This window comes from Hakea prostrata, chromosome 3 (assembly GCF_041222555.1).
Source record: "Hakea prostrata isolate BN-2017 chromosome 3, UWA_Hpros_2, whole genome shotgun sequence".
Lineage (NCBI taxonomy): Eukaryota > Viridiplantae > Streptophyta > Magnoliopsida > Proteales > Proteaceae > Hakea > Hakea prostrata.
In genome coordinates this window covers 13075189-13095550 of record NC_142602.1, presented here as the reverse complement: position 1 = coordinate 13095550, position 20362 = coordinate 13075189, and the positions used below count along the sequence as shown (strand labels likewise).

The 20362-nt window shown below is 38.9% G+C and overlaps 2 protein-coding genes across 2 annotated transcripts; one reads left to right on the top strand and one right to left on the bottom strand.

The window, feature by feature from the left end:
* The first annotated feature begins 192 nt into the window (after positions 1-192).
* On the top strand, positions 193-10315 carry S1P (SITE-1 protease). The gene is made up of 10 exons (XM_089149105.1): positions 193-1049; positions 1261-1389; positions 1623-1775; positions 3200-3316; positions 3669-3853; positions 6841-7104; positions 7209-8283; positions 8809-9330; positions 9462-9522; positions 9594-10315. Exons 1-10 carry the CDS (start codon positions 405-407, stop codon positions 9689-9691), a joined length of 3249 nt encoding a protein of 1082 aa, XP_089005231.1. The 5' UTR covers positions 193-404; the 3' UTR covers positions 9692-10315.
* A 64-nt stretch (positions 10316-10379) lies between these two features.
* LOC149020882 (ras-related protein Rab7-like) lies at positions 10380-19606 on the bottom strand. Its single transcript, XM_089149106.1, has 7 exons — positions 19372-19606; positions 19226-19252; positions 19018-19117; positions 12416-12562; positions 12249-12329; positions 11898-12043; positions 10380-11294 (listed from the first exon to the last, which is right to left on the bottom strand). The coding sequence occupies exons 1-7, from the start codon at positions 19422-19424 to the stop codon at positions 11225-11227; spliced, it is 624 nt and encodes a 207-aa protein (XP_089005232.1). The 5' UTR covers positions 19425-19606; the 3' UTR covers positions 10380-11224.
* Between the last annotated feature and the right edge of the window lie 756 nt (positions 19607-20362).

Here is a 20362-nt window from a genome sequence, read left to right as displayed (position 1 = left end):
CTTGATGAGAAGCCAACACAATCCAGTGGAGTAGGGTTTGGTTCTGACCGGAGATGTTAAATCAACCGTTTGATATAGATCATGATGTCATAAGCATTATTCTAGTGATCTGACATGTCGTATGGAATCATGACGACATTAGAGTCGGTGCGCTGTGCGCACGCCTGCGTAAATGAGACACATGACCAGTGTTCCGCTTGGTAGTCGTCCCTGTGCTTCAGCAACGACCCAACGTAGAAGAAATATTACCCAAAAAAAAAAGAACCAACGTAGAAGAAAGGCCAGGACCATCTGTGATCCGCATCAGAATCTATAGGAATTGTCTCTGATCTCTCTCGTCTCCCTCCGATGTCGGAGCTTTCTTGTCAAATTCATCGAGACCTGATTTGTTTCGAACTGACGCCATGAGTAGTCGTCGAAGTTCTTCTTCTTCTTCCTCGTCATCCTCCACCTCCGCCACTAGAATCGCTACTCTGTCACTCAGATGCTCTCTCTTATTTGTCCTACTTTCAATCGCAGTGTTCTATTTTCGACCTTTCTTTAAAGACCAACTCAGAGGTTCCGAAGCCAAAGAAGTAACCCTAAAATTTGCAGAGACGACTTCAAGAGCCGACGACATTGTCCAAGTCAATACAGAAACCTCTCGGCAGAATTACATCGTCAGGTTTGTCGAGTACAAGAGAGCGGAAGAGCATCGTATCTATCTTGAGAACAATTCACGCTTGAGCGGTTGGAAATGGATCGAAAGAAGGAATCCTGCTGCTTCGTTTCCGACCGATTTTGGTCTCATTTCAGTCGAGGACTCGATGCGGACTGCACTGGTGGAGGGATTTGAGAAATTGGAGCTTATCAAGGATGTTTCGGTCGATAGGAGCTACTCACGTAGTTTACTTGTCAAAGAAGGGGAGAGAAGGGGAGCTTTTGTCGATGGTAAGAAGCGCCCTGGGAAGATATTCACCTCAATGTCTTTCAGTGAAGATCCTGAAGGAGGATATCATACTCCTCTTAGTAATTCTACGCTAAACTGTGGACGCAAGCTTATGATGCAGGCAAGATCTCTTGCTTCTTTTTCTTCTCTCTCTTGGTGGTTTTTTTCTAGCTAGAATGCCGAAGCTGAACCTGCAACTGTTTTGCTACGTGTAGTATAGGCTGATGCATCACTTATACGTGGTTTTAAAACTTCAAATTAAACCGGAATGGAATTGTTATTGATATTTTATTTTTCTTTCACGCCTTCTAAGCTCTGCGATCTTGCTACAGAGGTCACAGGTAACGTCCTTGTTCGGAGCCGAGGCACTCTGGAAGAAAGGTTACACAGGTTCAAAAGTCAAAATGGCAATATTTGATACTGGCATTCGAGCAAGTCATCCTCATTTCCGGAATATCAAGGTATTCTTTCTCCAGAAGAATTAATCTTAGTCCTGGCTGTGGTTGTTTTTTTTTTTGGGGTGCAACCTGGCTGTGGTTTCTTATTCTGTTATCTGTTCATCTTATTTAGTTGTTTGTCATAAGATATTCTTTATGTATCTAGTTTGATGTTGTTATTAAACTTTAGATTCTTGCAATCATTACATTAGCAAGTATGTACCCGAGTGGGATTTTTATTCTGTGTGTATTTGCAGGAGCGTACAAACTGGACAAATGAAGACACTCTAAATGACAATCTTGGACATGGCACATTTGTGGCGGGAGTTATTGCTGGTATAGATGGAGAGTGCTTAGGTTTTGCCCCTGACGCCGAGATCTATGCTTTTCGTGTGTTTACTGATGCCCAGGTAATGCATATTTCCATTGAATAATTTCAAACCATTTCGAGATACAGTATCATATATGTATTCAACATGTAAAGGCTTTCTTTTATTGCATCTTTTTTGATTGGTTGATAAAGGATCAAATGGATGTAGGCATTAGTCTTATTGGGAATTTAAAGTTGAACTATCCATTTATTTGTTTCCTAGTGTCTCAAATTATGAAGATTAAGTATGACAGCCCAGGACAGGTGGTATGACTTGAACTGCCCTGTTGGGTTGAAAGTTCAGAGAATATCAAGTACATGAACTGTTCTGATTAGGAATTAGTGTCAACATAAGGAAATTGGCTGCTGCCTTTTCAGCGAAAATGTTGACTGGCTTTAGGGTTCCTTTGAGTGTCTGTCTTGGGTATGACCTGTATTTGCTTTTTTAAAGATCCGAATGGGGCTAGGACAGGAAGTCAATTCTATGGCAAACATAAAGAAATAGGGCAGAATGGCTAGATTGGCTGTAGAGAATCTGAAAGTTTTTTCTTTTCTTTTCGGTTCATTAGGGGCTAAATGTAGTTAAATGTGAGGCACTAGTTGTCGGTTATACATTATCAACCCATAGATCTTGAAGTTTGTTGTTTACCGCAACTAGAATTTAGTTTTAGCTTACGTATGCTACAAGGGAAGTGATGGATGGGAGATCCCTGTTTTGAGTGTAATTTTATTTTGAGAGTTTGGTTACTGTTATTACCACTGGAATAATCTTGAGTATGTATCACCTTTAATACCAAAAAAAAAAAAAGTATGTATCACCTCCTATATATGGTGCTTTTTGACTAAAACTGTTATTCCTACGTTCTAAATGCTAAAATGTTGTCCTGCATCTTTGCATGTTGAAGTGATGCCGCCATGTTCTTTTTAGACTTGAAAATGAAACTTACGGATGTTATCAAATAGCAACTTATAAATGAAATTAAGAATTTCACCATTAGTTCTTCCTTAAAACAAAATGAATTTTGGAAACTGTTAAACTTGTCTTTTTGTGTGTAATTGGACCCCATTTTAAGCTGTATCAATAACTTCCCCATAAAATCAACTGGAATTACACACTAGATTGTACAAGGTAATTGAATAGCCTTTTTTCTTTTAGTGGCCTCAATGGTTTTTCCCTTCATTCCAGTCTAACACTAAATTGACTAGTCCTCATTACGATTACAAAAAAAAAACCAACCTCAGTGCATAGGTATGAGCTGCAACCAGTCAATCTGCGGTGCCACCACTTTGATGCCTGCCTGCAGAGGCTTCTCCTTAATCCTTATTCATTTTTATATTTTTTTGTACATATTTTCTTCTACTAAGATTTGTCTCTTTTTTCCCCTCTTCTCCTTTTTCATTTTATTTGAAGAATATATGTTTTGTGGTTTAGATTATGAGAAATTTTTATTCAGTGTATTGCAGGTGTCATACACATCATGGTTTCTTGATGCATTCAACTATGCTATTGCAAGCAATATGGATGTGTTGAATTTGAGTATTGGTGGACCTGATTACTTAGATCTTCCATTTGTGGAAAAGGTGAACCTGCCCCTTCTTGAGGTGTTTCAATGGATTGATTTTCTATTTTTACTTGGTTCTTGATGGCCGGCACCATGGACTTTCCAGGCGGTAATTTTGTACTTATTTTTGGAGGCAACATCCTCAATCTTCTTCATCTTCCTTTTCTTTATTTCTTGCCAAAAATTTATTCATCATGTACTATTTCATGTCGTACATCATTTTATTCTGTGACTTCCTTGCTTTCATCATATTTCTTCTTTTTTTTCCCATGATCTGGTTGAGCTATACATACCATACTGTTGTTATAGCTTATCATTTGGAGAGGTTGTCATGATACTTGCTTTCATCTCATAGTTTCATTGTTTTCTAGGTTTGGGAGCTGACTGCAAATAATATCATAATGGTTTCAGCAATTGGCAATGATGGACCACTCTATGGTACTCTCAACAACCCAGCAGATCAAAGTGATGTTATTGGTGTCGGGGGCATTGATTACAATGATCATATAGCTTCGTTCTCCTCACGTGGAATGAGTACTTGGGAGATTCCTCATGGGTAAAGTGACTTCTTTTTCTTTTTTTTAAGCCATTCTTCTTTCTTCTTCTTCTCGCTTTTTTTCTGAGGGGTTGAGGTTTGAGTTTCCTTTGCCAATTTGCATTGCTTGGCTTTTCATTCTAATTTGGCAATTAGTGGATATTAGGATATATCAGAAGATTTTCTACTATGTGCGGAGTAGAGTATTTCCTACTCTGCACACCAGCAGGTGCCATGTGGACATTGTGGAGCTATGATACATAAAAAATGTTTTAGATTAGGTTTAGTGTCAAATTCAGTTATAGATCAAATTCATCATAGACCCTCCCATGTATGCCCATCCTTGGTATGTATCCTTCGCGATTCTCAGAAATCTGTTCTGCCACTTGGGTAACTTCATTTGTCAACCTTGACACATGAGAAGGAACCTCAGTGTTTAGCCATTCAGAAAATTGCAGCCATAGCTAGCTTGACATGGAGCAGGAAATTTTTCTGTGAAGTGGATAATTCTCTTCCATGAGCATAACAGATATCCCTTGCCTTAAAATAAGTAATTAAACATTTCATTGTCACCTATGTTCATGTATGTTATCACTTAAAAAGGAAATATCTGGTGAAATGAAGCATTCTTGATAAATTCTCAGAGTTTTCCAGTTGTTTTTCTTTGTTTTTTCAGTGTTCTAGAAGTATATATGTTTTGTCTATGATTCAGGCCACATTCTTTATCAGTTAAAAAGGATATATCTAGTGAACCCAACCATTCTTGGTAGTTCTCTTAAAGTTCCTCCTTTCTTTATTTTTGTGTTCGATAAGTGTATATGTTTGTTTGCAGTGCTGATAAATCTGTGACTGTGGGCTTGTTGCATTTTAGAAATTATCCTTGGATTGCCCAATAGGTTTGTATCATAATATACTATTTAATGGGCATAAAATATGGGTAGGAGGAATGAGTATGAGATTTACTTTATTAGTAGATAGATATAGTTAAAGAGATGCATTTCATTATTTATTTAGCTATATTAAGTGGTGTAGTTAGGCTGGGATGGGTTCTCCTTAGTATCTACGTTTCCTAGTTAATAGAAATCGCCTTATAAGTTCAGGATTGATTTAGGCCTTTTTTTAATTTTAAGTCTTCTATATAAAATTTTGTTATGGGTTATAGTTTGGCAAACAAATTTGAGTAACGAAATCCTGGCAAATGCATTTGGTTTTGTGGTGATTTTCCTCCCCTTGGTGGAAGCTCTCTGGTGATTTAGAAGGCTCCCTGCTGGTGATTTTCCATTGTTGGGGACATAGTTGTCATGGTTTTTATACAACACATGGCTTTGTAGGGGCTTGGATGTAAGGTGACACTTGGAAAGACGTTCGAGGCACCCATCTAGGCCTTACAACATGGTTGGAAGCTCAGGCGTCACCTCAACTGATGATCAAGAACTCATGCCAACACTGATTATGACTGAGATTTCTCAAGTTTCAGGCCATATCTTGGTCAGACCTAGTACATTCTCCAGTTCAACTGGAAAATGTATATTTGGAAGTGTTTCTTACACATCAAGACAAATGAATGTTGACTGTTTAAGTTTTTGGTAATGTTTTCCCATATTAAGATATTTATGGAATTTTTAGATTTGAGTAGAAACACCTCTGCATTAGAAAGTTTACAATTTTACTTATTTGCCAAAGTGCAGCTTTAATCTTAAATTAGGGGGTTGACTTTTTATCATTTTATTTTTTTAACTCTTTTTATTGGATTCAAATAGGGGGAATATCTGCTTATTTATGAATAATATTTTAGCTTAAATGATATTTGGCATAAATATGTTCCTGTCCTGGTCTTGAGCCAGAAGTCCCATAAGCCAAGTGAATTTTTTTTTGGGATGAACAATAATATATTAAACAACCTGGAAAGGAAGTAAAAGGGGTGGAGTTATGAGATTACCAAACTATGGCTGAACTGTGTTGGATCCATGTGAAGCCTGTTGAAACAGTTGGAAACCAAGTCGAATTTAAGTAGATCCATATCTCATCGCAGTAGGCTGTGAGAACAAGTCATTCTAGATGGCCTTGACAACTATGGCTGGTGTACTAGTGGTGCAGTGATTCCTATTCATATCCTTTTGTCTTTTCTTCTTTGTTCTCAGGTCAGATAGTATTCTCTGTATCCTGCAGATGCTTACCTAATCAGTTTTCTGTTGACCTTGTTTCTTCTTCCATAACTTCAGATGCCAAGCTGTTATATTGTTATTGAACTCTGATTTCAGAATAAGGCATCCAAAATCCAATATTTTCACTGTTTTAGAAAATCCTTCTCCAAGTAGGTATTCTGAATTTGTCGGTCTTTAGATAAGAATCTGATTTTTGGATTCTGCGTATTAATTAATCTGTCTTTTTTTAATTCTCAAATTGGCTCTTTCTACTGACTTTATGGAATCCTAATTCCTGTCCAATTTCTTAATTCTGTGTATTAGTGTCTGGTTCTGATTCATATTCTATTGTTACGATTGAGTCTTGTTGCAGTTCTGATCATTTTTCTCTGCTGAAACTAATTCTTCCAACATCTATTGTTGTTGATTTGCTTGTCTAAGACTCTGTTTCTTCAGTTGGCTAATAACGCATGACTTGCACTCTGGACATGTTTATATCCAGTGGTAATCATCTCTCTGTGGGCCTCTTGCAATCACTTTCTTTCCTCCTTATCTAGGCTTTGGTTTGTTGTTGTAATCTACTTTGCGTTAGAGAACTGCTCACTTAACTTTGGTGCACAACCCAGTCCAACTAACGAAACACCAACTTAACCATTCAATGTGGTTTGGAGTACATTGGGAGTTCGGTGCTTCCCCGTTCAGTTCAACTTCTGGTCAGGCTGTAACAGTGGTGATGTTTGCCTATAAAGACCATCGGTCGAGTGATGCATTAATTTGCATGGTTGTGTTTTATAGGTTCAAAGTCTGCTTTTATTAGTTCTGACTAAACACTGAGGTTAATTTGTGATGGCCTTCTGCAAACAGTTATGGTCGTGTGAAGCCTGACATTGTTGCATATGGACGTGATATTATGGGGTCTAAAATCAGCACAGGTTGTAAAAGCCTCTCAGGCACCAGTGTGGCAAGCCCAGTGGTAGCTGGTGTGGTCTGCCTGCTAGTCAGTGTCATCCCTGAGAGTGACCGAAAGAATATTCTGAACCCAGCAAGTATGAAACAGGCACTGGTTGAAGGAGCTGCCAAGCTTTTCGGTCCTAATATGTTTGAGCAAGGTGCAGGCAGACTCAACCTGTGAGTTTTTCATTTTTCTTGACTTACAAGTGTCATGTCCTATTTATGTCTTCTCTTGGATAAATATCAATTGAATATGTTGCTAAGTTCTTTGCATCAACCAGGTTAGAGTCATATGAAATCCTGCAGAACTATCAGCCACGGGCTAGCATCTTCCCTAGTGTTCTTGATTTTACTGACTGCCCTTATACCTGGCCCTTCTGTCGCCAGCCTCTGTATGCTGGTGCCATGCCTGTCATCTTCAATGCCACTATTCTTAATGGGATGGGCGTGATTGGCTATGTTGAAAGGCCACCTACATGGCACCCTTCAAATAAGGTTGGGAATTTGCTTGACATTCGCTTCACCTACTCAGATGTTATTTGGCCTTGGACTGGTTATCTTGGATTGCATATGCAAATCAAGGATGAAGGTGCCAAGTTTATGGGAATAATTGAAGGCAATGTGACACTCACGGTATACAGCCCATCACCTAGAGGAGGGAAAGACCACCGGCTGAGTAGTACTTGTGTGCTTCAGCTGAAGCTTAAAGTGATTAATACCCCTCCAAGGTCAAAACGAGTGTTGTGGGATCAGTTCCACAGTATCAGATATCCTCCTGGATATATCCCAAGAGACTCTTTGGATGTTCGCAATGACATCCTTGATTGGCATGGAGATCACCTGCATACCAACTTCCACATTATGTACAACATGTTGAGAGATGCTGACTACCATGTTGAAATACTTGGTTCTCCTCTTACCTGCTTTGATGCTCAGCAGTATGGAACACTCCTGATGGTGGATCTTGAGGATGAATACTTTGAAGAAGAGATTGAAAAACTTAGGCATGATGTTATAAATACTGGATTGGGGCTGGCAGTGTTTGCTGAATGGTACAATGTAGACACAATGGTTAAGATGAGATTTTTTGATGATAATACGAGGAGTTGGTGGACGCCAGTTACTGGGGGTGCTAATATTCCTGCATTGAATGATCTCTTGGCACCATTTGGAATTGCTTTTGGAGACAAAATCTTGAATGGAGACTTTTTCATTGATGGTGAGCAGACTCGATATGCCTCTGGAACAAACATAGTGAAATTTCCACGCGGTGGGTATGTGCACAGTTTCCCCTTTCTAGATACATCAGAAAGTGGTGCAACTCAGAACTTACTGCAGACTTCCGGCATGACTAAGGTGAATTGAAAAACCTTCTTTCTTCTTCCCTTCTGATTACTTATAATCCATTTTCTGCTGTTATGAAATTCTTAAAGCCAATGAAAACTGCCCGTCATTCATAACCCCCCCCCCCCTCCTCCCTTCTTTTTTGGATTTTCTTTTCTATTTTTCCCAGCCCTGGAAGTTTGACTGGTAATTAAGTGTGTTAATCGTATAATTACCAGAAATTATAGTGAAGAAGACTGGAAATAGAGTTTAAAGCCTACATGCTACAAAGTTGTCCTGTGAACATCATTACAAATCAATGATATCTTATAGAAATAGTAATAGCAAAAACATTTATCCAATCAGTTATTGGCAGACAATACATGATTTTGTTTCAGTTGTCTACCTCAGAAACCTCTAATACATCTGAAATGGTTTCTGTGTTTATACCTTCCTTACTATATTTCTAAACTAAATAACACCTGTGTTTATACCTTCCTTACTATATTTCTAAACTAAATAACACAGCAACACTGAAATTGACCCCAATGGGTGCAGGCCGACTCCCCAATTCTAGGCCTCGTGGAAGTGGGTGGCAGCGGTATAGCAGTATATGGAGATTCCAACTGTCTGGACAGTAGCCATATGGTGACTAACTGTTACTCAATTTTGCGGAAAATATTGGACTTCACTAGCAGAAATGTCAAAGATCCAGTGCTGTTCTCAAACTCTGCTCAGCAGGATGTACCCTTGGTTGAGGATGACAGGCAGTTGCCATCTCGTAGAACTGATGTGAACTTCTCTACTTATTCTGCAGTTGTAGGTAAGGAACTGATCTGCAGGAGTGACTCCAGGTTTGAGGTATGGGGAACTAAAGGTTATGATGTTCAAGTGAGGGGAACACACAGAAAGTTGCCTGCATATCCTATTATTGGCTCAGGGAGAGATTTGAATTCAACCCAGGAGAGCTCCAGTTTAGAAATGATCAAATCGCGACATGAAGGAAACTCTTCTCCCAGCATTTCTGGACAGCGACATAGCAGGACGATGGATCTCTTTGGGCTGCTCAACAGAGATGAGGTATGGAGTATGTTATTTGGCTGCAAGGATGATTTCTTTTCCGCTTCCGGTGTTATTAAGAGGTTGCAGTGTTTTCTTGTTAATTAATTACTGTACTGGGCTGAGAGATCTCTCATTTTTAATTGTTGCAGCTTGACATGCCAATTACAGTAGCAAGTCAATGGTTTGTACCAGCTCTTATTGCAGCATTTGGTAAGTGAACGAGGACTTTGCAACAAATCTGAATTCGTGTATATTGTGCTGACACATCTAGCATTCCTTAGGTCTCCTGCTACTTCTAAGCTTTTGGAGAATTCGTCAAAGACGACGCCCACGAAGAAGGGGGTCAGGCTCTGGTTCTGCCCGCTATCCTAATCCATAATCCCAAAAGATATCTTGGGCAATTTTCCTCACCAGTAACTTCATTGTTGGTCTGGAAGTTTTTTTGAGTATCCACATCAACAGTGGCCCGGAGGTTAGTATTCTACAGATAACAAAGCATAATGGAGGGCACTTCCTGTTGGCCTGCCAGGACCATCTCTCACACAATCCTCCCCAGGGGATTGGTTAGAGAAGCAAGATGTTCTTCTGAATCTCTCTGACAGATTGGCATTTGCTACACTAAAGCACACGTATTCTGCGATCATGCCAGTACTTGAAAGTTACAATGAAGTCTGCTACGCCCTCAAGATCCAACAGAAGAACCGGAAAACTAACTGAAACAGTTAAAACGATACTCAACAATGAAACAGAAATTAGAAATTGACTAGATAGTTCTTTTTTGTGTCTTATAAACCAGTCACGATTTGTGCATGCCATCTGATTTGCAAAAGTTATGGATTAATTCTTTTCGACCAAGGCTCTAGTTTTTAACGATCACACTTCTGCCAACGGTTTTTGGCCTTGTGTTACTAGCAGTTACTCTTAGCTGAGGTCATAAATTTTATCGGCTATAGTGAATAGGTATGTAATATGATATTTTCGATTACCCTTCTATAAATATGATGTTGTGATAGCAAAGCAGTCATATATCATTCATATTATATATATATATATATATAATATATATATATTTTAAACGCAGTGATCATTTATCCACGCTCAAGAATCTTACTTGAACGAAACGGATTAACCGGTGCTAAATAGCTTATTCACAAACTTCTTGGGAATACTTTGCAACAGGCAACCAAACCAGCTCTTGACTTAAACTAATCGTTTGATAAAGCCCGTATTTATAAAAGAAAATACCAGTAACTAAAATTCAGTAGATTTACACCCATTGTTTTGTTTCACCGACATTGCTAGCTAATATATCGCCTATAACTATCAACAAGAATTACTGCTTCAGAAGTCCTGATCAGTTTAAACATTAAAAACCAAGAAATCCTCAACAGTTGCCAGACCTTATTATACCAAAATTATCAGAACCTCGCAAACAGATCAGACATCTACTTCCCAGCCATGCTCTTTGATGCTTTCGGATGACAATAACTACGTAAAAAGGGTGTCCATCTTACCTCTTCTCTCCTCTATGGGTCCAAACCAAGGTTTTTTTCTGTAAATGGCGTACACAGTTTACTTGAGTGGGCCAGTATCTGTAAATGGCGTACAGTTTACTTAAGTGGGCCAGTAGGAAAGTGAATGTTCTACCCAAAAAAAGGGGAAAGTGAAAGTCATGGCATAGATCAGTGAATATTAGCACATATTTTTCAATAACCAACAGAGAAGGCAGCTGGAAAATCATAGTCTCAAGTGAGAAACGAGTACATCCTCGACACATCTTCATTTCTTGACCACCCTACTATACAAGTGGAATCCCTAACAAATCTTCCCTGATTTATTACTGCATAATGAATGATGGAATGAAGTGGCCTTTACACATCCGAATACAAACCCAAATATCACTACTAACACACTAACATTCACAGCCAGTAGATTGTTGTTGCCGACCTCCACCAGCCACATCAATGGTGTCAGGAAGATAGCTTCACCAACAAAGAAATTGTTAGTAACCGCTCAGATTTAACTATATAGCTGATTTCAGCTCAGAAAAAAGTTCCCATAAATATTCTTTTCATTCCCCCGAATATGAGGGTGTCCTTAAAAAGTCATTGTTTGGCTGCAAGGGATTTGAAGGGAGAGGAAGTGAAATTTTCATATTCAAAGAACTTCTGTAATTATTATCCAGTATAAGTGTGTAATCTAATAGAAGCAAATTAAATTACCTACCTAGTAATGATATAACTTTTATTTACCTCTTAAATCAAAGGGAAAAATCCATATAAAGTGAAATTTAATAACTAAATATGGGATGATTTGGAGCTAGTAATTTATCATAGAGTAATGATTATAAAGTTCCTTAAAATTTCTCTTCCCTTCAATTCCCCTTGCAACAAATGAAGCTAAGCATTTAGAATCAGCAACGGTAGGAAAAAAAAAAGAAGATACAACCAAACTGCCCCCCCTCCCCCCCCAAAAAAAAAAAAAAAGCACAAACTTTTTCCTTTTGGAAAGGAGGCAGGTAAGCAACAAGACAGACACAAACAACACCCAAAAAAATAAATAATAACAAGGGTCAGCATACTCACATTTCTTCTTCAGGTTCATTCTTTAAAGCATTCTTTGCTATGCACTCAAAAGCAGCTTCCACGTTAATACCCTCCTTTGCGGAAGTCTCAAAATAGGGAATGTTACCCTTGGAGGCACACCATGCCTTTGCCTTCTTCTCAGATACCTAAGTCAAAACACAAAAGCATATTAAATTACAGAGGATTTTGTCCCAAAAAACTATCACAGCCTAGAACCCTGACCCCCCCCCCCCCAAACCAAAAAAAAAAAACCCAACCCCAGCCACCAAAAAAGAAAGAAAAAAGGAAAGGGGGGGGGGGGGCAGAAAGAAATGAAGACAAAGTGATCAGGAAAATAAAGGGCTAGCTTACCACCCGGCTGTTGCCACCATCAACATCTATCTTGTTACCCAGCACTACAAATGGAAAGTTCTCAGGATCTGATGGGCTTGCCTAACAAGATCACAGAAATGTTTAGTTTCTGATATTTCCAGATCAAAAGGCGGTTGTTTTACAGGTACAACTACACTGTTGCCTACCTGAATCAGAAATTCTTCTCGCCAATTGTTGAGGTCCTCAAATGATTTCATGACATTCACATCATAGACAAGAACACAGCAGTCTGCACCACGGTAAAAAGCAACACCAAGGCTTTGAAACCTCTCCTGCCCAGCAGTATCCCATATCTGCACAGATGATCACAAAATAGGTCAATCTCAACATAAATGAGGTTATAACATGCAAGTGTCTTCAAATTCCTCCCCACTTTCATGGCAAAGAAATATACAGAATAAAAAGAGCTAAAAAATAGTTCCACCTGGCAAGGAACCATAGCCTTACGAAGACCCCACAACCCTTTCCAAAAGACCAAATAAAAACATCTATTAATAACAAGAACAGCCCATCTTGGAATCAACCCCATGATAACCAACCATCATGACTTCCACCCACGAATGGCAATGAGTACATAATAAGAACATCTTAAGAAGTAATTCAAATTCCTCCCCAGTTTCATGGCAAAGAAAGATAAAGAATAAAAAGAGCTAAAAATAGTCCCACCTGTCAAGGAACCATAGCCTTACAAAGACCCCACAACCCTTTCCAAAAGACCAAATAAAAACATCTATTAATAACAAGAACAGCCCATCTTGGAATCAACCCCATGATGACCAACCATCATGACTTCCACCCACGAATGGCAATGAGTACATAATAAGAACATCTTAAGAAGTAATGGGACCCCTCATTTAGTGTCATGGCAGTGTGTAGATAAAATTAATTACTATCCCAACTCCCCAGCCAAAAAAAAGGGTCTCCACTCTATGAATCTCCTTGGATCAAACTTCTTGGTTATTTTAAAAGATTTTTAAGTAATGACAAATTAAACCTCCCCCACTGCCCAGCCAAAAAAATAAAAGACTGAAATCATTGGCAACTGCAGCTTGTACAGTCCGTTCAAGAATGAATTTTTCTAATAATAAGAAAATAAAGGGGGGGGGGGGAAATCATTAGTCATTACTACCCAAAAAGAGCAAGGTGTGTATCTGGTTCTTGGTATATCAAAGCAGTTTTAATGAGTTTTTCCACTCTTGATCCACTAAAGATGGGCCAAAATTCTAGTTGACTCCCTTATCAGGGATAAATTACAAATCACCCACAGCTTAACAGTTGGGGTTAGTGCCAGTCAACTCCCATTGTTAAATGCCCAAAATACCCTCACATGGAATTCAAAGAGAGAAAATTACCATAGTACCCTTGTTTCTCATTCCATACCCAGCCCTCAGGTGGGTGAAGGGATCCTCCCCTTTCACCAATCTTCTTCCTATACCTTGCCGGAAACCACCCACCACTGCCCCTTTGACCTCCCTCACACTTGCCTCACCACCTGGTTCATTCTCAATTTTGCTGGGATATAGAGCCCCAGCCAGGCTGCATTTCACTAACATGTTGATGGATAATGAGTTCAACACTTCAATTGATGAACTTCAGAATCTTTGTTCTCTAGTTCACTCATCCCGTACGCTCGTTTAGAGAGGAAATTTGGGCGATTACTTTTTGTTTTTGTGATGGATTCCCCCCGCCACTAGGGTTTCTGGTCTTTTTTCTGGATCAAATAATTTCTTCTTTTTAATGCTTAATCATTGTTTGTGGTAAGGGGCTACATCCAATTTTGAAAGTTGTGAACTAATCCATTGAACTATCCAATTACAAACATTGCTAAACCTAAATCTCCCAAAAATAAAATAATAGAAAACAGAAGATAAACTTTTACATCCTCAAATACAACTCTCCGGAATGATCTTCTCTGCCAACATACACAGATAACTCCATGAACCAAACCCAAGGAGCAGCTGAAGTGATTCTAGCATCAATGGCAGAGGCATGCAGGGGATTAGAGCTGGTAAAGTCCTGATTTTTTCCGAGGCAAAATCGAGGAATCTGTACCATCTCTGATTTCTAGCAGGCAAACTCTGTGCCGTCTCTGATTTCTAGTTTCCGGCAGGGTGGGGTCGGTGGGTGACCTCCAGCAGGTAAAGTGAAGGAAGGAGACAGGTGAAGAGGGAATCCCTTCATCCACCTAATGAAGGGGTGCTTGGTAGAATAATGAAAATAGGATGTGCCCAGGGGGTTAGTTTCATCATTGCATGGTTCAGCAGATACTTTGGTCATAATACATTCAAAATTTGAATTCCATTAACAGAGACTAACTCCAACCGTTAAGTTGTGGATGATTTGTAATTTATCCCACATAAGGGAGTCAACTAAAGTTTTGGCCCATTTCAAGCGGGTCAAACGTAAAAAACTCCAGTATTAATTTGATCATAGTCATTTATCTTACCTAATTTGAATTTGTAAGTTGCATGTACGATAGTTACAGATAAATTACCTCTGCTAAATTATGGGAATGGGAACATGTTGGGACTTCAACTTCAACAATTTGAGAATACTGAGGAAGAAAATACAGCAACAACAACTGCAGCCTTATCCCAACTTAATGGGTTTGAAAAAAGAGAACTAGGGGTAATTGGGGATTAAAAAGGGAAATGGGGAGGCGGGAAATGAGATGAGAAACGGAAAATGGAAGGTGGAAAATAAAAAGTGAAAGTAAAAAGTAAGAGAAAAGCACAGCCAAGCAAGTCGAGAGAATCCTAGCTTCATGGGACCTGCACATAGATCCTTGCCCTCCAAATGCTCTGCCTGATGTCATATTCAGTACAAGAACTAGATCATGCATGTCATTCCAAATAACTTCCTCCCTGGGCATCCATTGAATATGGCTACACCATTATAGAGATATTATCACTCCTCACTGGGATCATCCATTATACATGACTATACCATTAAAGATTGCAACAGAAGAGAATAGAAATTTAGATCTAGACCATTTAATTGGATTACAGCACATTATGTAACAACTTAAATTAAATAAAAAAGACTTGGCATGGCTAAAATATGGGACCACAACTTAAACTGGACAACTGAACCAACTGGCTTGTTGGTCCATTAGAAGGTTCAAAGAATGAAACATATAACAATCAAGTCAAAATTGTAGCCCGCTGCTGGCCAGCAGCCTTTTTCCCAAAAAACACCCTCAGCTTTGCATAATCATCCATCCTGCTTTAATCCTACTATTAAACATCATCCTCTATGTCACAGTTTTTTATTTATGACTGAACCAAAACATATGGATTTCTCTTCCCTCAATTCACATCCATCAATACCCATCATGGACCTCATGGTATGACCAAAATCACAGATCCTAATCTTTGTCTTCATTCTACTAATCCAAAGCCTCTTTTCTTACCAAAGTTGAACTCCATGGCTCTAGTTTGGAGTTAATCCCTGGATTTGTTGATTCACCAAAAATGACATTATTGACGAAGAGCATAAACTATAAAACCTCGCTCTTGCTTATACACATGATGAACACAAATAGATTAAGGCTAAGGTTCTTCCTTAATGTCACTCAATCATAATTGGAAATTCCTTGCCTTAACCTCCCACACAGATCTCAGTATCTCACACTAGTCAAGTTACCACATGGCATCCATTGGGCATTCTCTATTCCCTTTTAGGCCCCCGCTCTGTCTATAACACCTGCATCCCCAAATCCACCCCGTTTTCCGCCTTCATTTATGGTGGTTCTTGGACTACCGTTCTCCTCCCCCGCTCTCACACAGGTTTGGGACTCCCTTCCCACCCTTTCCAACTCCCCTAGTGACCAAACCATTTGGCGTCCACCAAAACCTTCTCCACGCATTCAGCCTAGAACCTTCTCTATGCCCATACCCAAAACCCCCTTGGCATCCCCTGGTTTGGTTCAAAGGCCACATTCCCCGTCACTCCCTTACCCTTTGGAGGGCCCTTAACCTTGCCCTGCCCACCCAATCCTTCCTAATTGGCTGCCATATCCCTGTAAACCCAAGTTGTATCATTTGTTGGAATGATTCGAAGGACCTTGACCACCTCATCTTTTCTTGTCCCTTTTCCAGATCTATCTGGGAAAAAGCCTTATCTTCCATTTGGCCCCGCTCAAGGCGCTCCTTCGGTTTCGCTAGTGACTGGTCTTGGATTCTGAGAAACTTTTCAGGCTCTACCATTTGTGACCAGGTTGGTAAGCTCGTGTTTTGTGCCACTATCCATCATCTTTGGTGGGAGCACAATCTCCAAAGATGGACTTCCAAATCCCGCTCCAAAGATATGATTTGGAATGCCATCTTCTTTGATGTTTCTTCTAGACTTGTAATCTCTCCCCTCCCCCTTATTGATAATACCCCAAGGAACAAGCTCATTGTTGTCTCCTCGGGTCATAGCTCCTCTCTTCGATCTTCCTCTTAAAGGCCACTTTGTATTCCTTTTCATAATTTATATTATTTATTTCATCCCCAAAAAAAAAAAAAAAAAGTTACCACATCCTTACACATATATTTAAATACAACCACATGTTCTCTTGAAACCCTCTCATCACTAGGATACATCAGCTAAAATTTCGTAGACTCAGTCAGGTCAATAAAAATCATATCCTTCTAGCCATATTTATACCTTTATTTAAGCCTTTTCAATAACAAGATTGCTTTTCTCATGAAACTATTTGACAAAAAGCCATGTTGTCTCACTGAGATACCTATCTATCTCTTCTCAAATAGAATCCAACAACGTTCTCCAGAAATTTTATAATATGGTTCGTTAGCTTTATGCTTCTATAGTTATCGAAGCAGGATAATTAATGCCTTTGCTTTTGTAGATTAAGACTATGATGCTTCTCCTACATTTACCTTGCCTGTGTTCATAATTTTGTTAAACTGTTAAACAGATTTTTAACCAATATACTCCACAACCTCCTACTGTCTTCCACAATTTCATCGAAATTTCATTTAGGCCAAGATCTTGCCCATCTCATCTTTCTTAAGGCTTCTTGGATCGGAAAGAGAGAAGAAAAACAAGAACATGCAGCAGCTTATCACTGATGTAATCCTGGATCGGTAGGAGACCAACTAGGAGCCAACATCCAAGGTCTGGGATAAACTGGTAAGCTTGGATAGGTCAGGACTTGGTTAAAGGTTGCTAAGACCTATGCACGGGTAATGTCAAGTGAATAGGCGAAGTCTATTAGTAAAGGTTTATGGTTTCGTGGATAGTGGAATATTGCTGGACTTGAAGTTCCAATATTTTAGGTTTTAGGGTGTTGAGTTTCAAGAAAATGACAAATTATCCAATGGGTTTAGAAGTGAAGTTAGGACACGGGCTTTCAATTGAATTTCCAGCAAGGTTAGGGAAGATTTTGAGGCAAAATTGGTGGTTCCTGATGACTGGTTTTGGCAGTATGATTTTAGTGTTTCCAGGCAAAACCAAAGATGGTGTTTTCAGGGTTTAAGTGGGAGATGAGGGCAGCAAGTAGGTTTGAGATTCCTACAGAGACAAGGGAGTATTTTGATGATGGGAATGGTCTATGGGTGATTCATAGGTCTTCAATAATTGGAAGAGAAAAAGAGAAAGGAGGGGATGGGGGGTCTCTTACAGAGCCCAGTACACTATTCACACTAACAATAACTTCACAACTTCGACAAATAAAGACAAAATAAAAACAACTAATGGACCTAATAGATTAATACTCCCTACTATGCCAGCAATTTTGGAGTGTATGAGGATCTTTATACCAATCCTGTACCTGATTGTGCTGGTGTAGGGAAGGCAAAGGGAAAATGATTGGAAGGACTGTTGGCAATGAAAGAAAGTCAAACTATACCCTACAACAACCACAGTGTCACACCAAAGAGAGAAAGGGGGGGGGGCAAATTCTATGTGATTAATGTAATGTTTCATCCATTTTCAGTTTAAAAGAAATGACAAAATGGTGACGATGAGAAAATAAAAGTGAACTTATATGTTGATTCGTCAACAGGAAAAATAAGCCAGACTACCCAAACAAATGACCATGCTTGTTTTGTGTTTATATGTACCACACAGTCACATATGCATATGCCTAGAAATTTTTATTTTTTTGGGCGGAGCTTGGGAGCTAACCATCTAATGTTTCTGACTTCTACCCAAATAGATGACCATGCATGTTTTGTGTTTATATATATGTACCACACAGTCACATATGCATATGCCAAGAATTTTTCTTTTTTTCTTTTTTTTTTTTTTTTTTTTTTTTTTGGGGGGGGGGGGGGCTTGGGAGCTAACCATCTAATGTTTCTGACTTCTATACAACATTCAATAGTTTCCACGTCTTTGAAATGATAATTGCACACCACGATTCAGTAGTGAAATAACCAAAATAGTGGCAGAAGCAAAACCCACGAAAACTCTATGGCCTTCATTACCAAAGGAATCACTTCCAAGATTAAAAAAATCAAACTCTAGATAATAAATCAGGCTTGATCCCATAATTCACAAGGGTTGCAACTAGAACCACTAACAGATGTTATGATAACAATCAATACATAACTTCTGATTTGAGGCTGCATTTCATCCCATCCTTCAGCCAGTAAACAAGTGAAGCAAGAATCCAAGATCAATCAAGTAAAAAATAACAGCTTTAGCCATTCATCGAGTCATAGATTTGTGGCGAAGCACAAAATTTTCTAATAAGACAATGATTCACCTGGCAGATTATCGTCATAAGATAATAGATTACCTGTAATGTGAACAACCTATCTTCAAACTGAACTTCCTTTGTCAGGAAATCCGCTCCAATGGTTGCCTTGTACTGATTACTGAACTTCCGATTCACAAATCTAAATACATCGTTTAAGGGAAATCACATCCAAGAATACGAAACCATCCACAATCTCTTAAGTTAATTATAAAACACAAACATAAATTTATGAGGCGTTTAAGGATACTGATTCATCAGAGATGTCTTCCCAACCCTAACAAAGAAACATAAACGAAAATTAGGAAAAGAAGAAGGGCACAGAAAGCATCAATAAAGAATTTACGCGATCTTTAGCTGAACTAGGGAGCGAAGAAAGGAAACTCAATTACTCACCCGCTGTCTCCGAGGATGATGACCTTCAGAAGCATCCGCCTTCGAGACGCCATGGATTCGAAAAGCTTCGAAATCTCTTTAAATGAAATTAGGGTTCAAAAGCAAGAGAATCAAACCCAATCTTAGGCGATAATCGAATTCAACGATCGACTCTCCGAGAGATTTCCTTTTTCTTGAAGCTAAACAATGAACCAACAAACAGCTTTAGACACTATTAACACATTAACGATCGACAATAAAGAGGGCGAAAAGAAAACAAAAAAAGGGATCATGTGAACCACAGGACAGCTAGCGAAGGTCCAGATCTTCGTAGCAGTCATATGGTATACCGAAAATGCCACTGGCTTTGAATTAAATTCCAAGTGAAACCCTTACCTAACAGTCACAGACTTACAGTTAAACGGTTCTCACGAGGGAAACCACCGTCATGACTCATCCAGATGGATTGCACTACCTAGTGGGTCCCATTTCTCGCAAATGGTGTGCATCTGAACTTTTTCAGCGTGAGCCGCGTGATTGTTGATCGGGTTTATCTAATGACCTTAAATTAATTTATATAAAACCAAAAATAATAAACTAATTAAAGAAAAGGGATTTTTTTTTTCTTCTTTTTTTTTTTCTTTTTTTTTTTTTGAAGAAAAAGAGAAGGCAATTTTCCTATTTTTAAAAGAAATGAAAAGAAAAGACAATTTTATGGTGACATTACATGCTGTTAATCTCATAGTCAACCTTGTCGCGTGTCTATACACTTGCTAGCCTGTAATGACAAGGAATTGGTTGATATTGAGTCACGACAAATTCGATGAATTTAGTAATAAAAAAATGATTCACTTAAATTATCAAACGGGTTAGCATGAAGACTTAACCTAATCCTATTCAACAAGTCAAGACTAGTTATTTTGTAATCTAAAAACTTGTTTATTAAATTAAAAATTTGTGATACCCTAGGCCACTTGCAAAATCTAATTGAAAAACGATAATGGAGGGGAGC

Bases quoted from the DNA above. Each gene is read 5' to 3' on its own strand.
- S1P (XM_089149105.1), top strand. From the start codon at position 405: ATGAGTAGTCGTCGAAGTTCTTCTTCTTCTTCCTCGTCATCCTCCACC. The intron at 8,284-8,808 runs GTGAATTGAAAA...CAATGGGTGCAG, and splicing joins AGACTTCCGGCATGACTAAG to GCCGACTCCCCAATTCTAGG. The intron at 9,523-9,593 runs GTAAGTGAACGA...AGCATTCCTTAG, and splicing joins AGCTCTTATTGCAGCATTTG to GTCTCCTGCTACTTCTAAGC.
- LOC149020882 (XM_089149106.1), bottom strand. From the start codon at position 19,424: ATGGCGTCTCGAAGGCGGATGCTTCTGAAGGTCATCATCCTCGGAGAC. The intron at 12,563-19,017 runs GTAATCTATTAT...TCATCTGTGCAG, and splicing joins ATAGGTTGTTCACATTACAG to ATATGGGATACTGCTGGGCA. The intron at 12,330-12,415 runs GTAGGCAACAGT...TGATCTTGTTAG, and splicing joins GAGAAGAATTTCTGATTCAG to GCAAGCCCATCAGATCCTGA.